We start from the raw sequence: 23,249 nt of genomic DNA, 5'->3' as shown, positions 1-23,249 counted from the left end.
ATGGATGTCGTTTGAGAGTATGATATGCTTATGATTTGTTAGGTACCGTTTATAATAGCTGTATACATCTTAGATACGGTAACTTCTCAGTAAAATACAGTCACTACTTTCGAGTATCGAAAGTTTGACATTTAAAATGTACTGCAGAAATAGTTCCTGCGGTGCTCGCTAGAGGCGCTGTTCAGATTTTCATACAATTCTTTCGATAGCTAGCTGGTTTTCGATAGTCGATAATAGTTGGAAATCGCCTATATGCATATCGATACATTTTGATAGTCGAATAGTATTACGAAATCGCCCCTCTGAATATTGGAAGATTTTACAGATGTCGATAACACACATAAAGCCTTATTCTTAAACGTATACAAATGTCCAAGTTTGGCTCAATCTTTAAAGCAGTCGCTTTGCGTAATCAACGCGTGGTGTGTGGTGGGTTCGAATCACATCCAGAACAAATATTTGTGTGATGAACGTTGTATTCTGAGATTGGATGTAAATCTATACATGTGTGTACAATGTTTGTCAGTTGTCTAGTTTATAGTACTGTCAGCTACAAAAGTCGATTAACAACTTCATATTCTAAAAACCTTTTTATTACAAAGTTTTACTAAGAACCGAACAAAATCAGTTATTAGTTAAATATTCCAATCTAAGTCAAATGTTATTTCGATGAAGTATTAAGCATAATAATCCATACTTAATATTATAAATGCGAAAGTAACTCTGTCTGACTGACTGTCTGTCTGTCTGTTACTCAATCACGCCTAAACTACTGAACCAATTTGCACGAAATTTGGTATGGAAATATTTTGATACCCGAGAAAGGACATAGGCTACTTTTTACCCCGGGAAAAAGACGCTTAGGGTCTCAGCACACATATGGGATCGGAAAGGGATCGTAACCGTAACGCCTTTCGCCTCGCTGTCAACCAGGCGTCAACCTACCGTATGCACGTAACGAAAGCGTATCAGCAGCGCCTGTACGTCAACTCGGCTACGGCTAGGCGACACCGCGCTTACGCCTCGCTTATGGATATTTTCTCACTTCTTCAATAAGTTTCTCCCTTTGCTTGGTTATTTTGTGTTTGAATCGAACTTAAAATTTTAAATAAAACATACGCGCAACACGAATGATATACTCCTTGCGAATGGCGGCGTCTTTAGCAGGCAAGTCGCGGGAGGGGAAAGGGTGGACGAAGAGATGTGAGCTCGGGTACGGAGAGACGTAAGCGCGGGGACGGAGAAACGTAAGCGCGGGGACGATGAGCCGTAAGCGCGGGAATTCAAGCTCGGAGCCTGTTCCGAGGCGAGGCGATTACGTTATTATTCCGATTAGTGTGCGTTGCAGTAGGGAGTTTAATACAAACCATTCTGAACGGCTCGAGGCGATACGGTGACGATCCTTTTCCGATCCCATATGTGTGCTGAGACCCTTATTAGGATAATTAAGGTGGCGGACGAAATCGCGGGTAAAAGCAAGTGTGGAATAAACGGTTTCGAAAGATAAAATACGTATGGCAACGCTTGGAGCTGCCTGTACAAGCTCTACATATTTTGCGACTAGCTGACCCGCTCAACTTCGCTTGCGTCACTTAAGAGAGAATGGGTCATAATTTTCCCCGTTTTTGTAACATTTTCGTTACTACTACGCTCCTAATAGTCGTAGCGTGATGATATATAGCCTAAAGCCTTCCTCGATAAATGGGCTATCTAACAGTGAAAGATTTTTTTCAAATCAGACCTGACATTAGCGCGTTCAAACAAACAAACAAACTCTTCAGCTTTATAATATTAGTATAGATTTGATGATCGTTTCTCAAAAATATAAAAATTACAACCAAGAAATAATAAAAAAGAATTAAAACTAATATAATGTTTTCAGCAACTTGCTTATTGGATATCAAATTGTATACTGAATTTCTTTAAACTGTCCAATTAATTTTACGAAACAGTCTTCAAAGGAGTTATGCAGGTAATATTGCAGGTATTTTAAAGGTCGTTATCGAAAGCCTCCCTGAAACATCCACTTATTGTCACTGCGTAATCGACGGACGATTTCAGAGAACTGTACCAGATACCCACATTCTGTGCGAAAGCTCTCGAGGAAAATACCTGGGAGTATGGCTACCATATCTTAGGTATTGTATGGGACATTGTTGAAACAAATTAGATTGGCAATACAGTACATTATGGAAGGTTGCGGTTTATAACTTAGTGTCGCGTAGAAGGCGAAACCGCTGCATAGGAAAAAAACGCAAATAGGAGACGTCTCCGTCATAAAAAATACAAAATCTCGCAGTTGTTATATCTCGTGGTATCTCATCACGACATTTGGAACAGGAGTGCCTTACTTTTCTGTTTTTCTTGACCATGGCCCGATCATCCTAACTTTCTGCTTTATTTACTGTGTTAATCCAGTCATCGCTTTCGAGGTCTGCTGCTGTACCGTCTCGCCGGATTGTAGCTCGCAGTTCTTTAGGTATTGGTAAATAAGAACCACTTATTTCCATTCCAATTATTTCCACTTAACTGCTTTTTGAGCCACATCAGCGCCTGATTAATTTAACCAAGTAAGAAGAAAGAATACATATTTAATACATTTTTTTAGGGCATGCAAAGTCCCTAACCCGCATTTGGCCAGCGTAGTGTAGCGTACTTAAGTACTAGACTGAGACTGAGACTGTAGCCCAGTAGTGGGACATTCGTGGGTTAAATTTATTTATTAAAGAAGAAAGAACGTACAGAATTCCGTCCCACAATATCCTGCAACATACCCTCACTAACGTGACGGGCAGGCTTCAAAGTGATTCCATGAACGTTTCTGCCGTTCACGAGTCGAATTGTGAAAAATATTTGCTCTCCACGATCTTTACAAAGTAAACTTCAATTGGCTGGTAAACTTTGAGAAGCTTTCTATTCGTTTAGAAAAGAATGGAATAGTTTTTGGTACAAAAATGTGTTGTGGACTCTAGATTTTCTCTGTAAAAAACGTGGCTGATGAAATTGACAACACTTTCTAGTATATCTGAAATGCATGAAATACTATGAATTTTAGTCTGTTTATCGTTTAATTAAGAGTTGAAAAAGAAATCTGCATCCAATAATATTTTTTTCTGGTCTAGTTGCATTTGTGTTGAAATGGCCAAAATATGTTCAAAGCAGTTTATCGTCTCTATGTGATATTGTGAGTGTGTGATATTGGAAGTATATTCAAAAGTTAATAATTTTTACAGATACTGTTTGCAAAATAAAGAAAAACGGCGAAAGTATTCGTCGAATAAAGTTACTTGTATAATAAAGTTAAATACCTACCTGTAAAAATATGTATAAAGTTTACGTAACATAAACCAATGTGTAAACCCCTTTTATACGCATTAAAAACGCTCACAAATATAGTGTATAACGACTCTTATATCACAGTACACCCAGTGTCATAACTGGCGATGTATAAAATAATATTGCTCGCGTAAAACAACAAAAAAACATGTAAATGAAGGAATAAAAACACGATGCCAATTTTAGTGTACACTAGTAAAACAATATAAAATAATATGCAGCGGGAAATATTTTTGTCAGTTTTAATATTTGTGGCCAGGAAGCTAGCGGTATTATATTATATTTTTTATTTTATCTATTTATAAAACTCTTATGTAACTAACCCCCCGTTTCTGAGGTACATATAACGGCAGTTTATCTATTCAATAGTGTTTAAACTCTTTAAAAGCCCTATTGAGTAAATAAATTACTGCTAAATGTACTCAGACACCGGGCATGAGTGATTGACTGACTGACTGACTGATGGACAGCGCGTACTCGAAACTACTGAACATAGAAGGTTGAAATTTGGTATGAAGACTTCTTAGGAAGTGTGGAGGAGCACATCACATTCCTTGCGGGCAAAGCTGCGGGTGGAAAACTAGTATTTGATACAAAGCAAAAATATTAATTAATGCAGTTTTCCAAAATAATAGAATAAGTAGTATCTATACTATAATACTATATATACTATATATACTATATAATATTATAAAGCTGAAGAGTTTGTTTGTTTGTTTGTTTGTTTGTTTGTTTGTTTGAACGCGCTAATCTCAGGAACTACTGGTCCGATTTGAAAAATTCTTTCAGTGTTAGATAGCCTATTTATCGAGGAAGGCTATAGGCTATATAACATCACGCTACGGTCATTAGCAGCGGAGTAGCAACGAAAAATGTAACGAAAACGGGGAAAATTTTGACCCATTCTCTTCAGTGATGCAAGCGAAGTTGCGCGGGTCAGCTAGTAACTAAATAAAAATATATCGTAGCAATTGGGCTACTTCCATATAACATGGGACTAACACTGTAAATGACGGAACATGAGTGTGTTTCATACACTTCTTTCCTGATTTTCGGATTATTACCATAGGTATATGCATAATCTATACTAATCTATACTAATATTATAAAGCTGAATGGTTTGTTTGTTGGATTGTTTGTTTGAACGCTCTAATCTTAGGAGCTATAGGTCCGATTTGAAAAATCTGTTCGGTGTTAGATAGCCTATTTATCGAGGAAAGCTATAGGTTATATCATCCCGCTACGACCAATAGGAGCAGAGTACCAGTAAAAATTGTTACAAAAACGGGAAAAATTATGACCCGTTCTCTCTTATGTGACGCAAGCGAAGTTGCGCGGGTCAGCTAGTTATAGCTTAAAGATAAAAAAACATTGGTGGTCTTTACATGAGAGGCAATTTTTTTTTATATGGGTAAGAGCATGCTCTTTCAGTTTTAATTATGTATCTTCAACCTGACATTTATCAAGTAAATAATTAATACGTTTCGCTATGAATAAATAATGATGTAAATTGTGAAATATAATATTCATTTGACAAACCAAGAGCTCTGTTTGTGATCAACAAATTATTATGTAACAATGATTAATAGAGTAGAACCGGAACATGAGTTTAATATTACAAAGCTAATTAAAGCGTACTTTGAAAATAGATTTTCTGTACTGTATGAAATGTATTCAATCTAGATAAACTTATAACTTTGGTTGCAGAGACATTTGTTTTTACATTTTGAAGAAATAAAACAATACTAGATTTCGTAAAAATTTCGCCGTTTTTGTGGCCCGAGAAACCATAAATCTATGTTTGTATGCATTAAACACGCACGCACGTGTGATTGTTTATAATTTTTATTCTATTGTACATACATATAAATATTTACATTAGCACTTACTCTAAAATTAAATAAAAGGTACTTAACCAGCTTTTTAACAACATTTTTAAAAACGTCCTTTCCCTCTATCTTTTAGGCACAGCGCTTAACTCCTCTTTCTGATAGTTTCCTATCCACAGGTCATGTTTAGTCCTATCCAGACTCAGCATTGATGCATTATTAGCAATTATACTTTAAGAAATTAAATATATGTTCATCGACACATATAATTGAACACTAACTACATAATATCACGCCTGTTTTACCCAAAGTTAAGGTAGAGGTGTATGAAATATACCCGCGTTTAATCTCCACCAAGTAGGGGTGGGCCCATTGCAAAATTTTATTATTAAACCGAGCACATTGGCAAACTCCAAGCTACGATTGAGAATAATCTAATATGAATTACCTGGAAATCGAACTCGAGATCCCGAGGTGAGCAGTCGCTACCATCACAGGCGCAACCAGAAAAATATTTGACGAGATTAAAACGTCACCAAAAATAAAATACCAAATAATATCATCAGAACTCGTTCACCCATAAATCGACCTCCCAAATTCAGTAGCTAAAGAGCCAAATAAAATCTAAATATCAATACTTTATCCGTTGTTTGCAAACAAAAGAGCACAACAACGGCCCAGTACATTTGGTCCGACGATTTTTTCCCTCCAAAACGGAAGTCAATTTCCCCTATGAATATGTAAAGAGCTCCGTAGGACCCTTAGGATGTAATTATAGAATACGAACCCCAGACCCTTCCGGTCCTATAAAACTGTTGAATAAAATACTCAAAGGAAAATAGACATTTTTTGGATTTTTTTTCTTATATTTTTCTTTTGCGAACGTCGTTTAGATTTTTATTTGTTTTCGATTTGTTGTCAAAGATACTGTTTTTTTGGATGTCTGGAATCAAGGAAAATAATAATAAGGCACTATGTGAGCATGCGCGCGCTACTTTATCAAACTATACTTCGATGACGGCTCCTAAGTATAGTATCTTCTGAGTATAATATAGGCTCTATATTTTTAATTCACTTTTTAAATGCCAACTGTTGCTATGTAAATTGTAAAAACTGAGATTTACTTTCAGTTCTGGTTCTATTTGTTGTGAATGCCCATTATCGTAATAAATAATGTAATAGAACACTTAGGTACCTATTTCACATCAAGCAACCATTTATAACAATGCTTTTATAATAAAAATATTATGGCTTTATAATATGAGAGAACGTTTTTCAGCAATAAGGTAGATACAAAAAAAGAAAAATCTTGCATAGCAAAGAAAATCCTGAAATATGTCCTACAATTAACTAAAATCTAATCAAAAAGAACCCTACCACAAACCTACCTAATTATCCAACTATCTCTACAAGCCGGGTCTTAAGCCCACATGAGATAAAACTGGCCACTGATAACGTCAGACTCACAAAGGACATCCACTAATCCTTGGGAAATTATTGGCCGAACTAAATATGTGCGGTATGATTTATACTGGCTATTGTGCGGTTAAAATATCATTGATGAAGTGGAAAAGGCTGTGTTATTTTCAATTTCGTGTTGTGTTCTTGTGATTGAATTATGGTCGCGGGAGACTTGATAATTCTTATAAATTACCATTATAGTTAATTAAAAGAGCAAAAATAGTATAATAAATACACTGTGTACTGTCTGTCTGCAGGTCACGAGTGTCTACTCAAACTAGAAGAAGGAGTAGGTCTTGAAGCTGTAGTTAAATGGGGGTTAGGGACTTTACAATATTTGTTGAACCATTCTAAAACTCTGAATTTTGCTAGGTATAATGGATATGTTTTCCTTTGTTGTCTTCAAACTCATTCTTTTAAATTTAAAGTGTGGTCTGTAAATCAACCACTAGCGTGGAAGGCACATGAAAAAGTGACTTGAAAAAATGTTATTAATTAATCGAACATAAAATTTACTCTTGGTACACATTTAACCATCTAAATAATAATGACAATCTAATTCAATATAACACAAATTGAATGGCAACGTTTTGTAACAAAAAACATTGCTATGACAAAAACGGTAGGCGCCAACCGTACCCTGTTATGACGATACAATACATAGAACTCGCAACATGACAGTTAATTATTTCTGCGACTGTCACTTGTCCCACGATTTTTGGACCCTCCAATTCAATACTTGAGGGAGTTTTAATTTTATTTCATTGGTAAGCATAAAATAAAAATTAATAGGTACAATATTTATTTGTAATGGAAAGGAGATCGGCAGATTTCGTACAGCTTAAAGTTTGTGTTGTTTCGTTACAGAATTTGTACCACTTATTAAGGGGACTAAGTCACCTATTTTTATTTGGGAGTATTATTTTTAGAAGTCCGGATTAATTAGAAAGTATTTGTTAATTTAAATAATAATTTTTGGTCTATGGCTTATATTTTTTGACAAATAAAGAAAAAGAAAATCTCATGAAACGTCACTGTTACTCTGACGTCTACGCATCCGCTAATTTGCTGTTGTTTTGGATTGTGGTTTTGACAGCATCTGAGCAATTTAGCAAACTATCGGGGCTTCTTAAAATGGACATAACTTTTACCTCCCAGCTTTTAAAAATATAATAATTTTAAAATAAGCTTGTCTATCATATTAGCTACCAATTTAAACAAAAAGTAAACCTAAACATGACATTTTATAAGCTGTACGAATTCTTCATACAAACCTGCCGTTCGCCTTTTAAGATCGAAATTTCACGAACCATTTCGACGTTTTGCTTTGACTTACAAGCTTATAAAATTTACGCGTTCCTTAATGATACGTTGTAATTTTATTTATACCTTATACTTGGAAATGCTTTGTTTTACACAAAGTAATGCGTACTTATGGTTTTTCTCTGACTCGTGCCAAGTATTATGTAAACTGTTGAATCTTTTTACCAAGAATTTGCAAGTACATTTAGTCATAATTATAAATTTTCCGTTGCTTTTTTAGTTAAATTCTTCGTTTAGTTGAGAATATTGTTGTACGGCGTTTTCTAGATAGCATGAAATTATATTATATGCATATATAAATATTATGACGCCTCTTATACGTTATTTACCTACCAATATTTAGATAAGGGTGTATAAAATACAATTACGTTTCAACAATGCTGCTCTTATGTAATAGGGGGCGAAACTATTGCCATTACCAAACTCGGAGTGGTATTGGAAAACATTCTTACATAAATAAGAAAAAACCAATAGCACTTTGCTCGACCGGAAATCAAACCTAAGATCTAATGATCGGCCGTCGGTTATACTACCAACTGCGTCACAGAGGCAGTCAAATCATTATGTATCAAATATTATCACAGTTAAAAATTTTATGATAACCTTCTGGGCTATTCAATTTAATTTTCTAGATATTTCCGCAGCACACATATTTTAATGCAACTTACGAAGACGTCATAAAAGGATCATTGTTGCCAACTTCAAAATACATTACCTATTATTCAATAATGCCAACCAATACAAAATGAAATATCACAAACAGACTGTTAGATAAACATCGATAAGTGATATTATATCAAAGCAAACATAACAAAAACGCCTACAGAAAAAGTTGCTGTCATTGTCGAAAAACGAAACGTTGCTATGATCTTTCTGCCAGGCACCGGACATCTCGTTACAGGGATACATAATAAGAAGTGTGGCAGACTATTATTTCGTTGGATTGTCAGTTGTCAACGTTTTTGACATGGGTGAAGTCCTCGTTATTTGAAGCTATCTTCCCTCTTGTTTTATGAATAGACAATGAATATTGTGCGTTACAGAGTGAATTTGTTAGAAGCTTTGAAGAAAATAGTTTGTGGAGAAATCATTTTTGTGTTTACCTTTTTTGTTTTGGCTTTTGCCTGAGGGTTTCTTGTGATAAGTAAGTTTTGGGGTAAAATGTTTGACATGCTATAACGTCCTATCATATTACTTCAGTAGTCAAACCTTTTTTGTATAAAATAATACATGTTATATAGTAATATGAGTTGTTTTCAACTACTTTCCTTGGTTTCAGTGACATGTAATGCGCGCAACTGCTGGTGACATTGTCCCGAATTCGATTTCCGTATAGGTTATTGGGTTTCTGCTGACTTCTGAAATCAGGATGAAAGGGAAAACTTTCAGGAGTAGTAGACTTTTTAACCTGAGAAATTTTGTAGATAAAGTTCCGTACAGAAACTCAAACAATAATATTTAATGACCGCCGTTGTGGTGCAGTCGTAGTGCAACAGACTGTCGATGACGAGGTCTCTGGTTCGATTCCCGAATCAAGTAAGTCTTTTAAATTATATTAGAATATTTATCGATAGCAGCCCTAAGTTTGGTAACGTATGGCAAAAGGCTCGCCCCCTACTACATGGGACTAACATTGTTAATGGCGAAACGTAGGTATATTTCATACGGCTCTGCTTGCACCTTCGGGTATAACAAGCGTGATATTATGTATGTATCTTATGTCAAGTTACCTTTGATCTATGACGTACTCGTAGTAACGCGTATAATTTTGATTGCATTTGACAGGTACAGCGAGTTGATTTGCGGTATGCATATAATTAGTCAGTGTGCCGTACTTAATTAATAAATTAATTGATTAATTTACCTATATTCTGGTTGCAGTATTGGTAATTTGTATCTTGCATCTTGGTCAATCAAATATAATGGCTACTTGTAATTTAGTTGTAGTATTATTTTACCTGAATCTTATTGTAGCGGTGTAGATCTCCGTTTGCTATTTGTTTGTGTTACCATAAAAACATATGAATTCTCACAATGGTTTCAGTCAACCTGGTATTGCCATATAGCAGTTTTCATGAAGTAAACTATTCTATTGATATAAATAAAGAAGACATTTTATTATCGATCAAAATTCAATTGATTATAGCGGTGCCTACATCCTACCTACCAACGGACCAGAACGGATATCAATGAATTTGCCTGTTTACAGGAACCATGAATGGTTACATCCTAGAATTTAGTGACAAAATATATAAATTATAGATTACATGAACAGAAAAATCCACAGAAACACACGAAACTAGTTCTAATCACTAAATATCGCTGTGTTAACAAGCAAGTATCTATACAATATTCTTCATATAAAGTTTGCAAATCTTTTACTTTGATGTTTACATTAAATTATAGAATGTGTTACGCTTGTTCCGCTCATTAAACACCGTAAAGGTTATATCCAATATACGAACACCTTTTAAGTCTATTAATATATTTTCTCACCTAATTTTCTAACCTTAATAATATCGACCATAGGGAGAAAACGATAATGACAATGAAAGAGAATGAGAGAAGAAAGTAAATTGATTAAAATGCTGGAAATTTCCGATCTTGCTCTTGATTAACTAACCCCCGGTTTCTGAGTATATATAGCGGTAGTTTATCTATTCAATAGCGTTTTTTTATACGAGTTTTTACGCTATCGAATAGGTAAACTACCGCTAAATGTAACTCAGAAACCGGGGGTAAGACCTCTTTATTTGATTTTGAAAAACAGATACAGGCTGAGCTGTATATTTCATATTTATATATATTTTTTTATAATGCTGCATACTATTATTTATGCAGATAATAATCGTGCTAATTGCAAATCAAGCTTCACAGTTATATAGCTTCAAACTATTGATGACTAGCTGACCCACCCAACTTCGCTTGCGTAACATAAGAGAGAATGGGTCAAAGTTTTCTCCGCTTTTGTAACATTTTGTATGGGTACTCTGTTTCTATAGGCCGTAGCGGGATGATATATAGCCTATAGCCTACCTCGATAAATGGGCTATCTAACACAGAAATAATTTTTCAAATCGGACCAGTAGTTCCTGAGATTAGCGCGTTCAAACAAACAAACAAACAAACAAACTCTTCAGCTTTATAATATTAGTATAGATGTGGAAACTCGTTTTGAACAACGTAAGATGACACTTAAACCCAAGCTTTCCTAATTAACAGTAGTCAATTCTATAAATAGTCTAAATTAATAGCTATCTCAAAGATAATAAGTCCACACTTAAAAAGATAATATTTCACTCGACTTCCAACTTAGATTCTCAATATTCATAATATAATTAATTTCACCAATTAGTGCGAGCAATAATTAACGCTTAGAACATAAAATGAATCTTGACTTAAATAATTACATTGAATTAACTTTGTTATCCTAAGAATTATATCGGGAACGGTCAAATGGGATTTATTATTACATTCGAGCGGTCCCAAGCGATTGTGCGCACGAGGTTAAGTTATGTTATTGAGGTGTAGAATTTGATGGGTGACCATTTGCAAAGCATTAGAGACTCGTTGTTTATTTGAAGTATTAAGGTATTTAGGTTTCTGCTAGTCTTCTATTTGTAAAGTAAAGTGTATATTGATGGATGTAAGCTTGATATTATTTTAGGCAGAACCCGGTTGAAATGTTAAGCAAACATATTGCTCGACCAACACGGTCATGCATTCGGTTTGCTGCCTTTCTAATAACGTCGTAATAATAAAGTGAAGGGTGTTGATTTTCTGCTTAAATACTTCGTCCGCGTGGAAACCCTTCCCGTGTAAATCTCGATCCCTCGGGAACTCCTGGATAAAAAGTTATCTATGTGTTATTCTGGGTCTTCAGCTATCTATACACCAAATTTCATCGTAATCGGTATAGTAGTATTTGAGTGAAAGAGTAACAAACATATGGATGTTTGTGAAGTTGAAAGTTTGTGAGAATGTATGTATGTATGGACATTATTGGACATACATACATTGTCACAAACTTTCGCATTTATAATATTAGTAGGATTTCATGCTTACAAAAAGTCCCCTCGACACAAGAGCAAATCTTAGTGCGGGAGTTGTCTTTAAAAAAACCAAGCGATAGTCAGAATAGAGTTATAAAGATCCACCATTTCAACTACAATACTAGTAAAAGTTATAGGTAACCACAATCCCACTATAACACCATCGGGAGGTCTTGGGTTCGATTCCTTTACCGAACAAATATTTGTGCAATGTTAGGGATCTATATATAATTATTTTATATCTGTAAAGAGTCCCCTCGACACAAGAGCAAATGTTAGTGCGGGAGTCTTTAAAAAACCTAGCGATAGTCAGAATCTATACTAATATAATAAAGCTGAAGAGTTTGTTTGTTTGTTTGTTTGTTTGAACGCGCTAATCTCAGGAACTACTGGTCCGATTTGAAAAATTCTTTCAGTGTTAGATAGCCCATTTATCGAGGAAGGCTATAGGCTATATAACATCACGCTATTAGGAGTGGAGTAGCAACGAAAAATGTTACAAAAACGGGGAAAATTTTGACCCATTCTCTTAGGTGACGCAAGCGAAGTTGCGCGGGTCAGCTAGTAGAGTTATAAAGATCTACCATTTCAACTACAATACCAGTAAAAGTTATAGGTAACCACAATCCCACTATAAAGTAAAACATTAAAACCCCTAAATACTATCAGGTCTGTCCTCAAAAAGTACCAGTAAATTTATTCATGAGTCGCTGATCGCGTCGCGATAGGTCCCTGGAGGTTTTATTACACTGTTTACTGTCGGTAACTGGTACAGTGTCTGGATCGCAGTAAAACTCGTGAATTGTGGGCTTTGAAACGTGGGGAGGTTTTCAAGAGAGTAAAAGATGGTTAGATTGGATGGTGTAAGACTTTTTGTGTGAAGTGAGATTGGTGATGAATAGAACTTATCCGATACAGTTATAAAGTTAATAGGAAATGTCTGTTTAGTGTTCCATTTCTGAGTATTAGTCTTTTTCTGGAGTGCCTGAGAGGTAAGGCCTTGAGTCCACCACGAGAAGATTGTGAAGAAGCTTAATTTTTTGTTTCAATCAAATTATATTTTTTACCTTAGCAGCCTTTACACAAACTTTTGGTCTGTGTGTATATTCATGGGTCTGATGGCTATCAATTGGTAATTGATCCACGTGTTAATGAATTCCAAAACCTAAAATTTTTGTAGTAAAAACTGAGGCACTTACAATCGAGAAGTCATACGGTATCATGAAACTGTATGATTTTTATAGAAAGTTCCTCTTCAGCGAACCCACACCACATGACACACGCGTCGCTAAAACCAGTATCATTTCCTAGAATAAAAAGTATATATAAAAAAGTATTATTCCATCCCTGTTTCCCTTTTAAAACCACGTTACAGTACACTTAAAGCGTAACCACACAACGGATTACGCGATAATGCGGTGTCTGTCGCATCATAACGTTGCGAAAATAAATTGTCGGTTTTACGCTTTGAACCAATATAATCTATAAAAGGTTTGGTCCAATGTTTGCGCCAATATGTTTGTGAAGTTATGGAGCAAATATCATTTGTATACGAATTGCCTTTTTGTGAACAGTGGATTGGAATTGGAGGGTATGTTTTCTTTTAATGTAGTTTTTTTGGGTGTATTCTTCAATACTGTTCAAAAGACCAGACTTTTCACATGTTTCGATTTGCGCTTTTTAACACTCACTGTGAATTAATAAATAAGTCACCATGTTTTTCCTCACTCGAATCGTTAGTCTTTCGTGTGACCCACCGATCAAACCACTACTGAACATATTGCTTATGGTATTGTTTTATTCAAGTTTTAATTCTCGCTGCTCTACTCGCCAAAAAAAGTTGAAATATTATCTCATATCTCATATGACTTAGGATATACATCATGTAAAAATTCAACCAAATTTACCCAGCCGTTTCTGCGCCAATAACACACTTTCAAAAAATTTCTATCTATTTTAGAATACCCTAAAAATAAAATTAATTCTTACAATACTTAAAATCATTCTCGATCAATCATCAATCTATTTGCATTAAGTCATTAAGGACCACTCTTCAGTAACCAAACCCGTTACCAAACAATGACCTACGCTTTCCCATAGCGTTACCCAAACCAACCTCAATGTAGAGGCTCTCAGATTTATATAGTGTACTCATATGGCTGTAATTTGTTAGGGTGATTAACTATGGGTTCCCATGCTCTCACCTTAAGTATTACACCTTACTGAGAATGTTCAGTAAATCAGCTTTGTGATGTGTACTACCTTATGGGCCGGTTGTTGAGATGCTAGTAGCCAGTTGCGCTCACCAGTCAGTATAGAATATGTGGGTTAAGCAACCCTTAGCGCGGTCATTACTTAAATGAGTGACCGCATAGTGGTACTTGAATTGGGCGTCTCCGTCCTTAGGAGGGCATCCAGTTATTATCAGTTATACAGAAGCCTTGAAACTGTAATGAACTGATAAAATATGGTTTTCGAAAAGAAAGGGGGTGGTGATAGGCTTACATTTTTAAATGTAGGTTTATTGTAACTGACCAAAGTAGTTAGATGAGTTAACGATATTTTTTGAGAAAAACTGTTTAAAATGGAAAATGTAGTGCCAGATTATCTATTTTTTACTAAACATTTTCGTGGCTCAATACTAGCTGGCTGAAACTTATATTAGTATTCTTCTCATCCAAATCTCATTATTCAACTATAAAGAGGGGAATAAAAGGCCTTTTTCCCGGATTTGTATGTATGTTATTGTTATAACATGCTACGGTTCAATATACCTCCACGTAAACCAGACTCACAATTACTCACAAAATATTGAAACAAATAATTTCAATCAAAATTTTTAAATAAAATTGAACAAAAATTTTGACAAAATAATCTGTAGGAACAGCGGCAAATTCGTTCAATATTTCCGAATCGCGAAAATTTTTGTTTTGTAAGCAAAACTTATTGCGATCGGTTTTGATTGAAAAGTTTTTCAAAAGTTTGCCAGTTTCAATGCGGATTGATTTTTCTGATGTTTTTAAATCGGTTGTTATTTTGTTCGGAGTTTTGATTTCGACGTTTAAAACTGTGAGTTGTTGTTTGTGATTTACTTGAAATACAGCTGAGAGTTTGACATACTGCAAAATAGTTCCTACGATAGTCGCTAGAGGCGTTGGTCAGATTTTCTGTCCAACATGGAAATAAGGGAATGAAAATATACAAAAAGGGCTATATACATGCATATAATAAACAAAACATTACGCACACAATACAATACCAAAGTTTCGCTTTTTGCAATGTAACAGAGTACAAGCCTGCTATATACCGTGCACATTACCACACTAAATAAATATGTATATAAATAACAAACTCTCTAAAACATTTACCTAAAGTCATTTACGCCGAAAATGTGAGACGAGGCCGTGTTTTTAAGTAAAAATAAAGATAAATTGTTGACAACCTATTAAGGGTTGCTCATCGCCCTTTGATCGTGCCCCAGGCTTCGGTACTAAATATAGCAACCCTTTCAATAGGATATTTAATTAATAACTTATAATGTTCTTGTATTTTAAGAGAAAAATAAGAGACCCTTTTTCGAGAAAACTTTGTTTATTTTAAAGGTTTCTTGTAGCGTGTTTTGTAAATAAGAATAGACTGTTATGGGTTGAGACAGTTTTAAATTAAATATTGCTTTAATTAATTGCGTAAATTAACTGGTTATATACAGAGAGGAAAAAAAATAAAACCTACTACGAAGTGACCTTAATACAATAGTCCAACAACTTAGTAAAAAGCCTTGTATGCAAGGTTTGCGGCTGGCGGAGGTACATAAAATTCAAAATTTACAATATCAGTGGCCAGACTTTTGGAGCAAGCGGTGGTATGTTTGATACAGCTACTATTGTATGTAATTGCTATTTAAAATTGTATATAATAGTCTCCATAAATCGTGCTTTCGAAGCCTCTCCTCTGAGCTGCCGAAATAAATTTAACGCACTATCATCTTTTCAAACATAATTATATAATGTGTATTTGCACCTAAAATACTATATGTTGACTACGTGTAAATATCTGTGGCCACGTAATTTTTCAATTGTGGTTCAACTACTGAGGGCGATTTACTATAGTTGATATAATCAAGTATCGAGAGTTTGACAGTTAAAATTTACTGTAAAAATAGTTCCTTCGATGTCCGATAGAGACGCTGATCAGATTTTCGTTCGTAATTTCTCGATAGCTAGCCGGTTGTTGGTAGTAGTAGTAAAACGCGCTACTGTATACGAGATGAAAAATCAACTGTAGTATTTAACTTGCGGTTAACTTTAACATCTTAATTAATTGTTTCAGATAGCAGTGTGTGAAGATGCATCAAATTATCTCTCTGATTGCGGCTGTGTCTTTCATCGGTTACTGTAAGTAGTAGTTTAAACATTAAATATCAATTTGATTAAATAAACACCAGAATAGGAATTAAAACTGTATAAACTTAAGGCAATTTACAATGTTAAAAATTGTTAAAAACAATAAAAAAAGGATAGTAAATACGGTGAATTACAACTTTAGGTATCTGAGGTAGCTCAACTAATTTCGTTGGTCGTCGTTCATAGTAGTCGTTTTTACTGTGTATCCAAATTTTCGAGTCGATATAATAATGTTTTAAGTGTGTTAGATATTCGGTGTTTCGTTCTTTAATATCTTTTCGTTCTTTATAGGGCCTATGTCATAACTATGCATTTTCCTTAATTTTACCGTTTCTCGGTTTCGATCGTGTGTGCGTTCATCACATTTTTACATACATTGTCAACCATTCAAAACCGAAAGCGGGAAATTTAGTTTTTTTTTATTTAGGTTACTTATCTTACATTTTCAAAATTAATTGAAAGCGACTAAACTCTATAGAGCTAATAAATGCTTACACAATGGCAGGTAATGTAGAAAATCAACCATCCTTCTCATTATAACATTATGGACCTACACCGAGAGTTATTTATAAAGAAGTAGGTAACATCTAATCGATAGGCTTTCAATAAGGCTCTTAGATAGTGTATAGAAACTGCTATTAGCAACCTCTCGGGTGCTACAAACTAACTAGAAGATGTTATTGACATGCGGTGGGCTGGCTTATAAATAGGTATTGTATGTTAGAGTTTTATAAATTAATTGTATGAAAATATAGGTATTTTCTGTGTGTATGTGTATTTATAAGAGTTGATATGTACAAAATTAACATTTTGGTAAATATCCTGGAAACATTAGATTTTATTACGAAAATGTAAACAACAATAGCGAATTGAAATAAAATTATAAAAATTATATATTTGTACTTCTTTTACTTGGACTGCCTTCGTGGCGCTGTGGTTTAGGTCACCACGCCACTACCATTGCGTCGGGAGGTCGTGGGTTCGATTCCCATACGGGACAATTATTTGTGTCTGGTTGTACTTTGTGTCCGTTGTTCGTATGTTTGTAAAAGTCCCCGCGACACAAGATGAATTCTTAGTGCAAACAATTATTTGTAATTCTTTGAAAGAATATAAAGAAAAAAAAAATCTTAATTGCGTTTATTATATATTATACCCATGTAAAATAGCGGTACTTCGCTTCACCTGTTTTATGGTAAAATATAGACATACAAACAAACACACTTTTAGGTTTAAAATATATGTTACGAACAATAATGTTAGTAGGTAATCTCTCATATAGCATGTCTGTGGTTAAAGAATCAATTTATCCGCTACAAAAGTTTCATAACAGCCCAACTATTCTAAAACTCTATCAACTCATACTAAACAAAGTATTCACAGTTCCCAACTAAAAAAACCACGCAACATAATGTTAGTAACACAAAGAATCTCACACTGAACGAGAACTATTCTATATTCATTCACAAACTCGTTCACTCCACTAAAACAAAACAATTGTTTTATGTTTTTTCTACACAAGCCCGCGAAATAATCACGAACACGCTCAGTTACTCCCATTCATTCATCGTTCATTCATTCACTCGGTCTTTCGTTCATTCGCTGTTCGTTTGATGTAATGAATTTTTGCTCGGTAAATTATACTGTTAAGAATTTTTGTTATGTCAAGTATTTTGTGCTAAAATGTAGGGCAAAGAAAATAAGGTTTTGTAGTTTGAAGTATTTTAGGTTGTGTGGTTTTGGGTGAAAAGAAGTATGTAAGTATAAGCTTTTTACTAAAGGCTTGAGTTGCATTTACCTCTTATAAAATAAAAATGTTAAATCATAATGAAGAATAGATTGCTACCGAATGACACGTTGAAATGAGATGAAAATCACTATGGTCCCACTTCTGGGTAAGGGTCTCCTCCCGGAATGAGGGAGGGGTTAAGCTTTAAGCGCAGTACGCTGGCCAAGTGCGGGTTGGGGACATTGCATTTCTTCAAAAGATGTGTTAAAATATAACACATGTAAGAAAATAGTAATATGAGAACTACAAAACGCTATGTCTAGCCCGCGGCGATGCTTGCTTGTAAATTCCCCCTAATAGCCAATCTTGTATGATTTTTCCGCTATGCTTTGATAGTGAGTATTTACGTCTTATAGGTTTTCTGCGATTGAAATACCGATGTTCAGCTGTTTTTTTGACGACAGATTCTTGTTTTGCAAATAATACAGTTTGGTATCATAGTGATGTCTGAACACGTTACTGTAATAGTGTTTTAAGTACGGAAGAAATTTGTCGTTTTTACAGTAAATACTAGTTTGTATGTTTGCTAAGTCGTAGGCCTTATTCTGTACTTTAGTAGGGCAGAGGTTAAACTAAAATAGTAATATGAAAAAAGAAAAAAAAAAATTTTGAATTACAAAATATACTACTATACCTAGTCCCATTTACGGTTTCCAACTTATATACAATATACATACATACTATACTATCACGCCTCTTTCTTACAGGGATTGGCAGAGATCAAAGGAAACCACTTGGTACGATACTTACAAATTGTACAGTTCTTAAATTGTAGATCAAACGTAAAAGTACTATAATTTTTGTGGCCCAAAATGGATAGATTTTTTATTTTCACAGACCATTGCCTTTTACTTACTTCAGATATAAATCTTAGTAAGGCTTTTTCGTTAATAATTCTTAATAGCAGGACCTTTATAGTATTAGAGAAATTCCTATGTTTAGTTCGACCGTGAAGAATTATTTCATATTTAATCGAGAAAAACTGCCTTTACATGGATAGTGTGTAGAATGTGGCTTTTAATATCTTCTGATAAAGAAAGTAGAGGTATTTTGTCAAAGTTTTTGATCACAAAAAATATATTCAATTACGAGTATTTCAGGACTTTCTTGGATAGCACATGCAACATCAAAAAGAAATAAAATTAAACTAAATACTAATTCCAACATTTTGAATCAAATGCCAGCTCAGGATTGAAATCTGGTAAGTTATGTTGGATTTCAAATATACACATTAGCGTCGTAAAATCTACTTAATAAATAAAATGACAGCAAATGTATAAATAATCCATTTATCATATATATTTATTGGACGTATACTTATCTAAAAGTTAAAAAACCAGGAAAAAATAATAACACAATTAAAATAATATATTCCTTGCATTTCTATTGTTTGTTGACCTACGGAACTACGCAATTGATGCTTCTCCTGCAATGAGTTTTTGAAGGCAGTGTACTTCTGTTTGTAAGAGGAGACAGTTATAATTTATATTGAAATCTGTACATATAATCAAACATAAGGTATAGAAAATATAGACGCACTCCCTTTGTATAAAGGTAGCCGCAGTTAGAGAGAAACTTTGGAACTGAGAACTACTGAAGCGATACCATCGGTACTGAAATATAGGGGCGCTTAGAACCGTGACTATACTGTTTCTAGAACTTATAATTTAGTACTAACTAGCTTACCTTAGCTTCGCTCACCTGTAAATTTCATCTTCTAAATTAGTAAGTGTTATTTATTTAATTAATTTTGGAGCATGTTATGTTTGATTATTATAATACAATGCACTCGTACAATACATTTTGTGGCATATTGTAGACACTTTGGATTATTTTTTAAGAAAAAGTGGTCTGTGTCTAATTTTCTAACATAAATTATTAGTTAAAAGATTTAGCTGTGGTAGGTAATCAGATATATAGGCAGATTTGTATCTTAACTCATGTCACAAATATGTTTAGTGCTGTAGTTTTTTTAGATCACTATTATTTCTCGATAACGAATTGAGAATGAAATTATTAAAATGTTTAGATCTAATTATATTTATTTATTACGCCACTCTTACAATCAAATTCGAGACCCTTAGTTGGCAGTCATATACAAGTCTGTTTGGACCACAGAGACGCTGGTCATATTTATGTAGCTTTCAGAAGATTACAATAAGGTTTTCTAGGTATAAGACTTTAGGTTTTATTTTTTGTTTTCTAGACCACCTGGGACTGAGAATAAAAATATGTGACTTTTTCGAATAAATTTAATTAAAGATTAGGCTCCAGTTTGCGGTAGCTAAGTAGGGCAAAAGGATTAAGAATTCAGATTTTTTCCTCGCGAGAACTATCTTTTTAATTTTTTTTTCGGATTTTGAAGTTTCCTGTACAAATGTAGCAAGTTACAGTTAATTTCTAAGACAATTTTGCCTTGAACAATCCTTTATGCCTGTGTTTTTTAACTCTCGATCACTTTTATCTGAGAAAATGACCATATTTTCTCTTTATTCTTTTCATAACTCTATAAAAATGCAGCAAAATATGAAATGGCAACATATTTCAGAATAGTAACAGTGCTACGCGACATCTACGCCGTAGTCGATGGCACACGTACGATTGCTACGCGCTCGTAGCAGATCGTAGATCGTCTACGTGCTGGCTTGTGTGTATTTTATTCGGTATGGATGCAAATAGTTGATCTATAGTGATAAATTGCTCTATTGATGGGAATTCGATAAACAAATAGTGTAACATTTTGTTACGAATATTTTATAAATAATTTACAACAAATGAAGCAAAGAAATTTTGTATGCGTCGTATCGAGTAACGTTCTCAGGTCTGGTCGGGTTTACATACATAAGATTACGCTTTCTTCCTCTAGGGGTAGGCAGAAATAAACTCCCTTTACTTTATTCACATGCATACATCTTGTTATACAAGACCACCGGTTTCGCGTCTTACGCACCTTAACTTTTTGCAAGACATTACCACACAAAGATCATATTGTATAAAAATAAATTTAAATTACATCAAATAGAAATCTGTAATCACATCGCTTCCATAAAATCAGATGAGGCCATACACCTTTTTATTGAATCAGGAAAAAGGAAGAACGAATGAAAGGAATGAATTTAAAAGTGAATAGCGATGTAACAATTGATCTGATTATGAAGCGATACGTGAATAAATGAATGCTGAGTTGAAAGTCGAAAGAATATAGATAATTCAGATTGTGGCTATGAAAACTGTTTAGTGTTACAAAATGATTAAAATTAAAAATATAGTTGTGAAATTTTATGTATTTACGATTTGTATTGAAATGATTGTCGCCGCTGCTATAAATTGTTAAACATAGATTAAAATTCAAATTCAAAAAGAAATTTTGGAAGAGCTGGTTGCTCAAAGCATGAAAAAGAAATTTGAGGTTAGCTTTTTTCATTGCCAATATTTCTTGATTATTACCATTTACATATCAATGTAGATGCATGATTGATATTGTCAATTACAGAATAATCATTGGCCAAAAGTACCGTCGTTCCTAAAAACTTGTTGAAAAACTCATTGAGAACTTAGAATGAAACTTTTTCTTATTATACTGACACTAGCTGACGCGCGCAACTTCGCTTGCGTCACATAAAAGAGAATGGGTCAAAATTTTCCCCGTTTTTGTAACATTTTGTACGGGTACTCGGCTCCTCTTGGTCGAAGCGTGATGATATATAGCCTATAACCTTCCTCGATAAACGGGCTGTCTAACACTGAAAGAATTTTTCTAATCGGAACAGTAGTTCCTGAGCTAATCTCAGGAACTACTGTTCGTTGCGTTCAAACAAACAAACAATCAAACAAACAAACTCTTCAGCTTTATAATATTAGTATAGATTATACTGAAAAAATTGGTTAATAAAAAATAGTACTTGCTTGTATTGTCGCTTGTATTGTCTACTGTTACAGTTATATATTTATACATTGTTGTATGAGTAAACTAGAAAGCATGACGAAATTACAAACATAAATAACCAAACCAATCTCAAATCAAATCTGAAATATATTTTTTATCCATTGTTTTATTATAATACTCCATTTTAATCGCTGTTCTCATAGCCTCACTCTGAAAGGAAATGAAATGTCAATTCCCGAACAAATTACTTCGGAATTTAAAATAAGAATTGGAACTCTTACATTGATTGCAAGACTCATTAATTCCATTCGTTCATTCCATTCAGTCATTCGTTCTTCGAAGTTAATTCACTCCAGCTAATATTGTCTCTACCCTGTCTCTAATTAATTCTTTTTTTTCAAATTGTTTTGTTTTTATTTTTTTTATTTCATTTCATTACTGTCCGTAATTTTGTAGGTAAGGAAATTGGAAATAAATGCTTTATTAACAAAAAATGTAGAAAGGTAGTAGAAAAATTGTGTACCAATGTTTAATGTATTGTGACTCAACGCGATTTTTGAGATGTCAGTACCGTAGTCACTGCTGTATTGTGCCGAGATTCGTGCGTTCGACTCCCACATGGATAATTTTTTTATGATTACGTCACATTTATTTTTAAACAACTTCAAAAAAGGAAGACGTTCTCAATACGACTGTGTTTTTTTCTGTTTGTTATTATATTTATTATTCAAAATATTTTTTAACATTGAATTAATATGATTTTCATGTCACGAAAAATCTTTTGACGGAAAGCAGTATAGAAAATGACTAGAACCATTTTCTCAGAACAAACCAAACGAAACCTTAACCTAAGAAAAGATATTAGAAACATAGTACAAATGATACAAGTTCGTGTATTACCGAATGTACTGCCAACAGCTACACGGTACCAAGGGTCTTTACAAGATAACTTCGACTTGTTAGGCTTTGTTTCAAAGGATTGGGTCCGACAAATTGTGGTTATGTAAGAGTTAGGAACATGATTTTTGAATTAGTAGTTTAAGAAATAATCCACAGGGCTGATTTTGTTAATTTACTTGAGAGAAAACTCGTGACAATACAGCTATAAAATTAACTGGTGATCAACTCTAGAGTGGAATTTCAAAGATGATCATAAGTAACGATGTAATA

General features: G+C 34.0%; 1 protein-coding gene across 1 annotated transcript in view; it reads left to right on the top strand.

Annotated features, from left to right (window-relative positions):
• The window catches only part of LOC142983096 (cell adhesion molecule Dscam2-like), a 153,873-nt gene that overhangs the window by 1,605 nt on the left and 129,019 nt on the right, over nt 1-23,249 (top strand). Inside the window, exon 2 of the mRNA XM_076129927.1 lies at nt 16,331-16,395. Coding sequence (XP_075986042.1) covers nt 16,347-16,395 — 49 coding nt within the window. The 5' untranslated portion in view covers nt 16,331-16,346. The remainder of the gene's footprint in view (nt 1-16,330; nt 16,396-23,249) is intronic.

The sequence above is a fragment of the Anticarsia gemmatalis genome, chromosome 23 (genome assembly GCF_050436995.1).
Source record: "Anticarsia gemmatalis isolate Benzon Research Colony breed Stoneville strain chromosome 23, ilAntGemm2 primary, whole genome shotgun sequence".
Classification (NCBI taxonomy): domain Eukaryota; kingdom Metazoa; phylum Arthropoda; class Insecta; order Lepidoptera; family Erebidae; genus Anticarsia; species Anticarsia gemmatalis.
The sequence above is the reverse complement of the archived record's forward strand: the minus strand, read 5'-3'. Positions and strand labels throughout refer to the sequence as shown.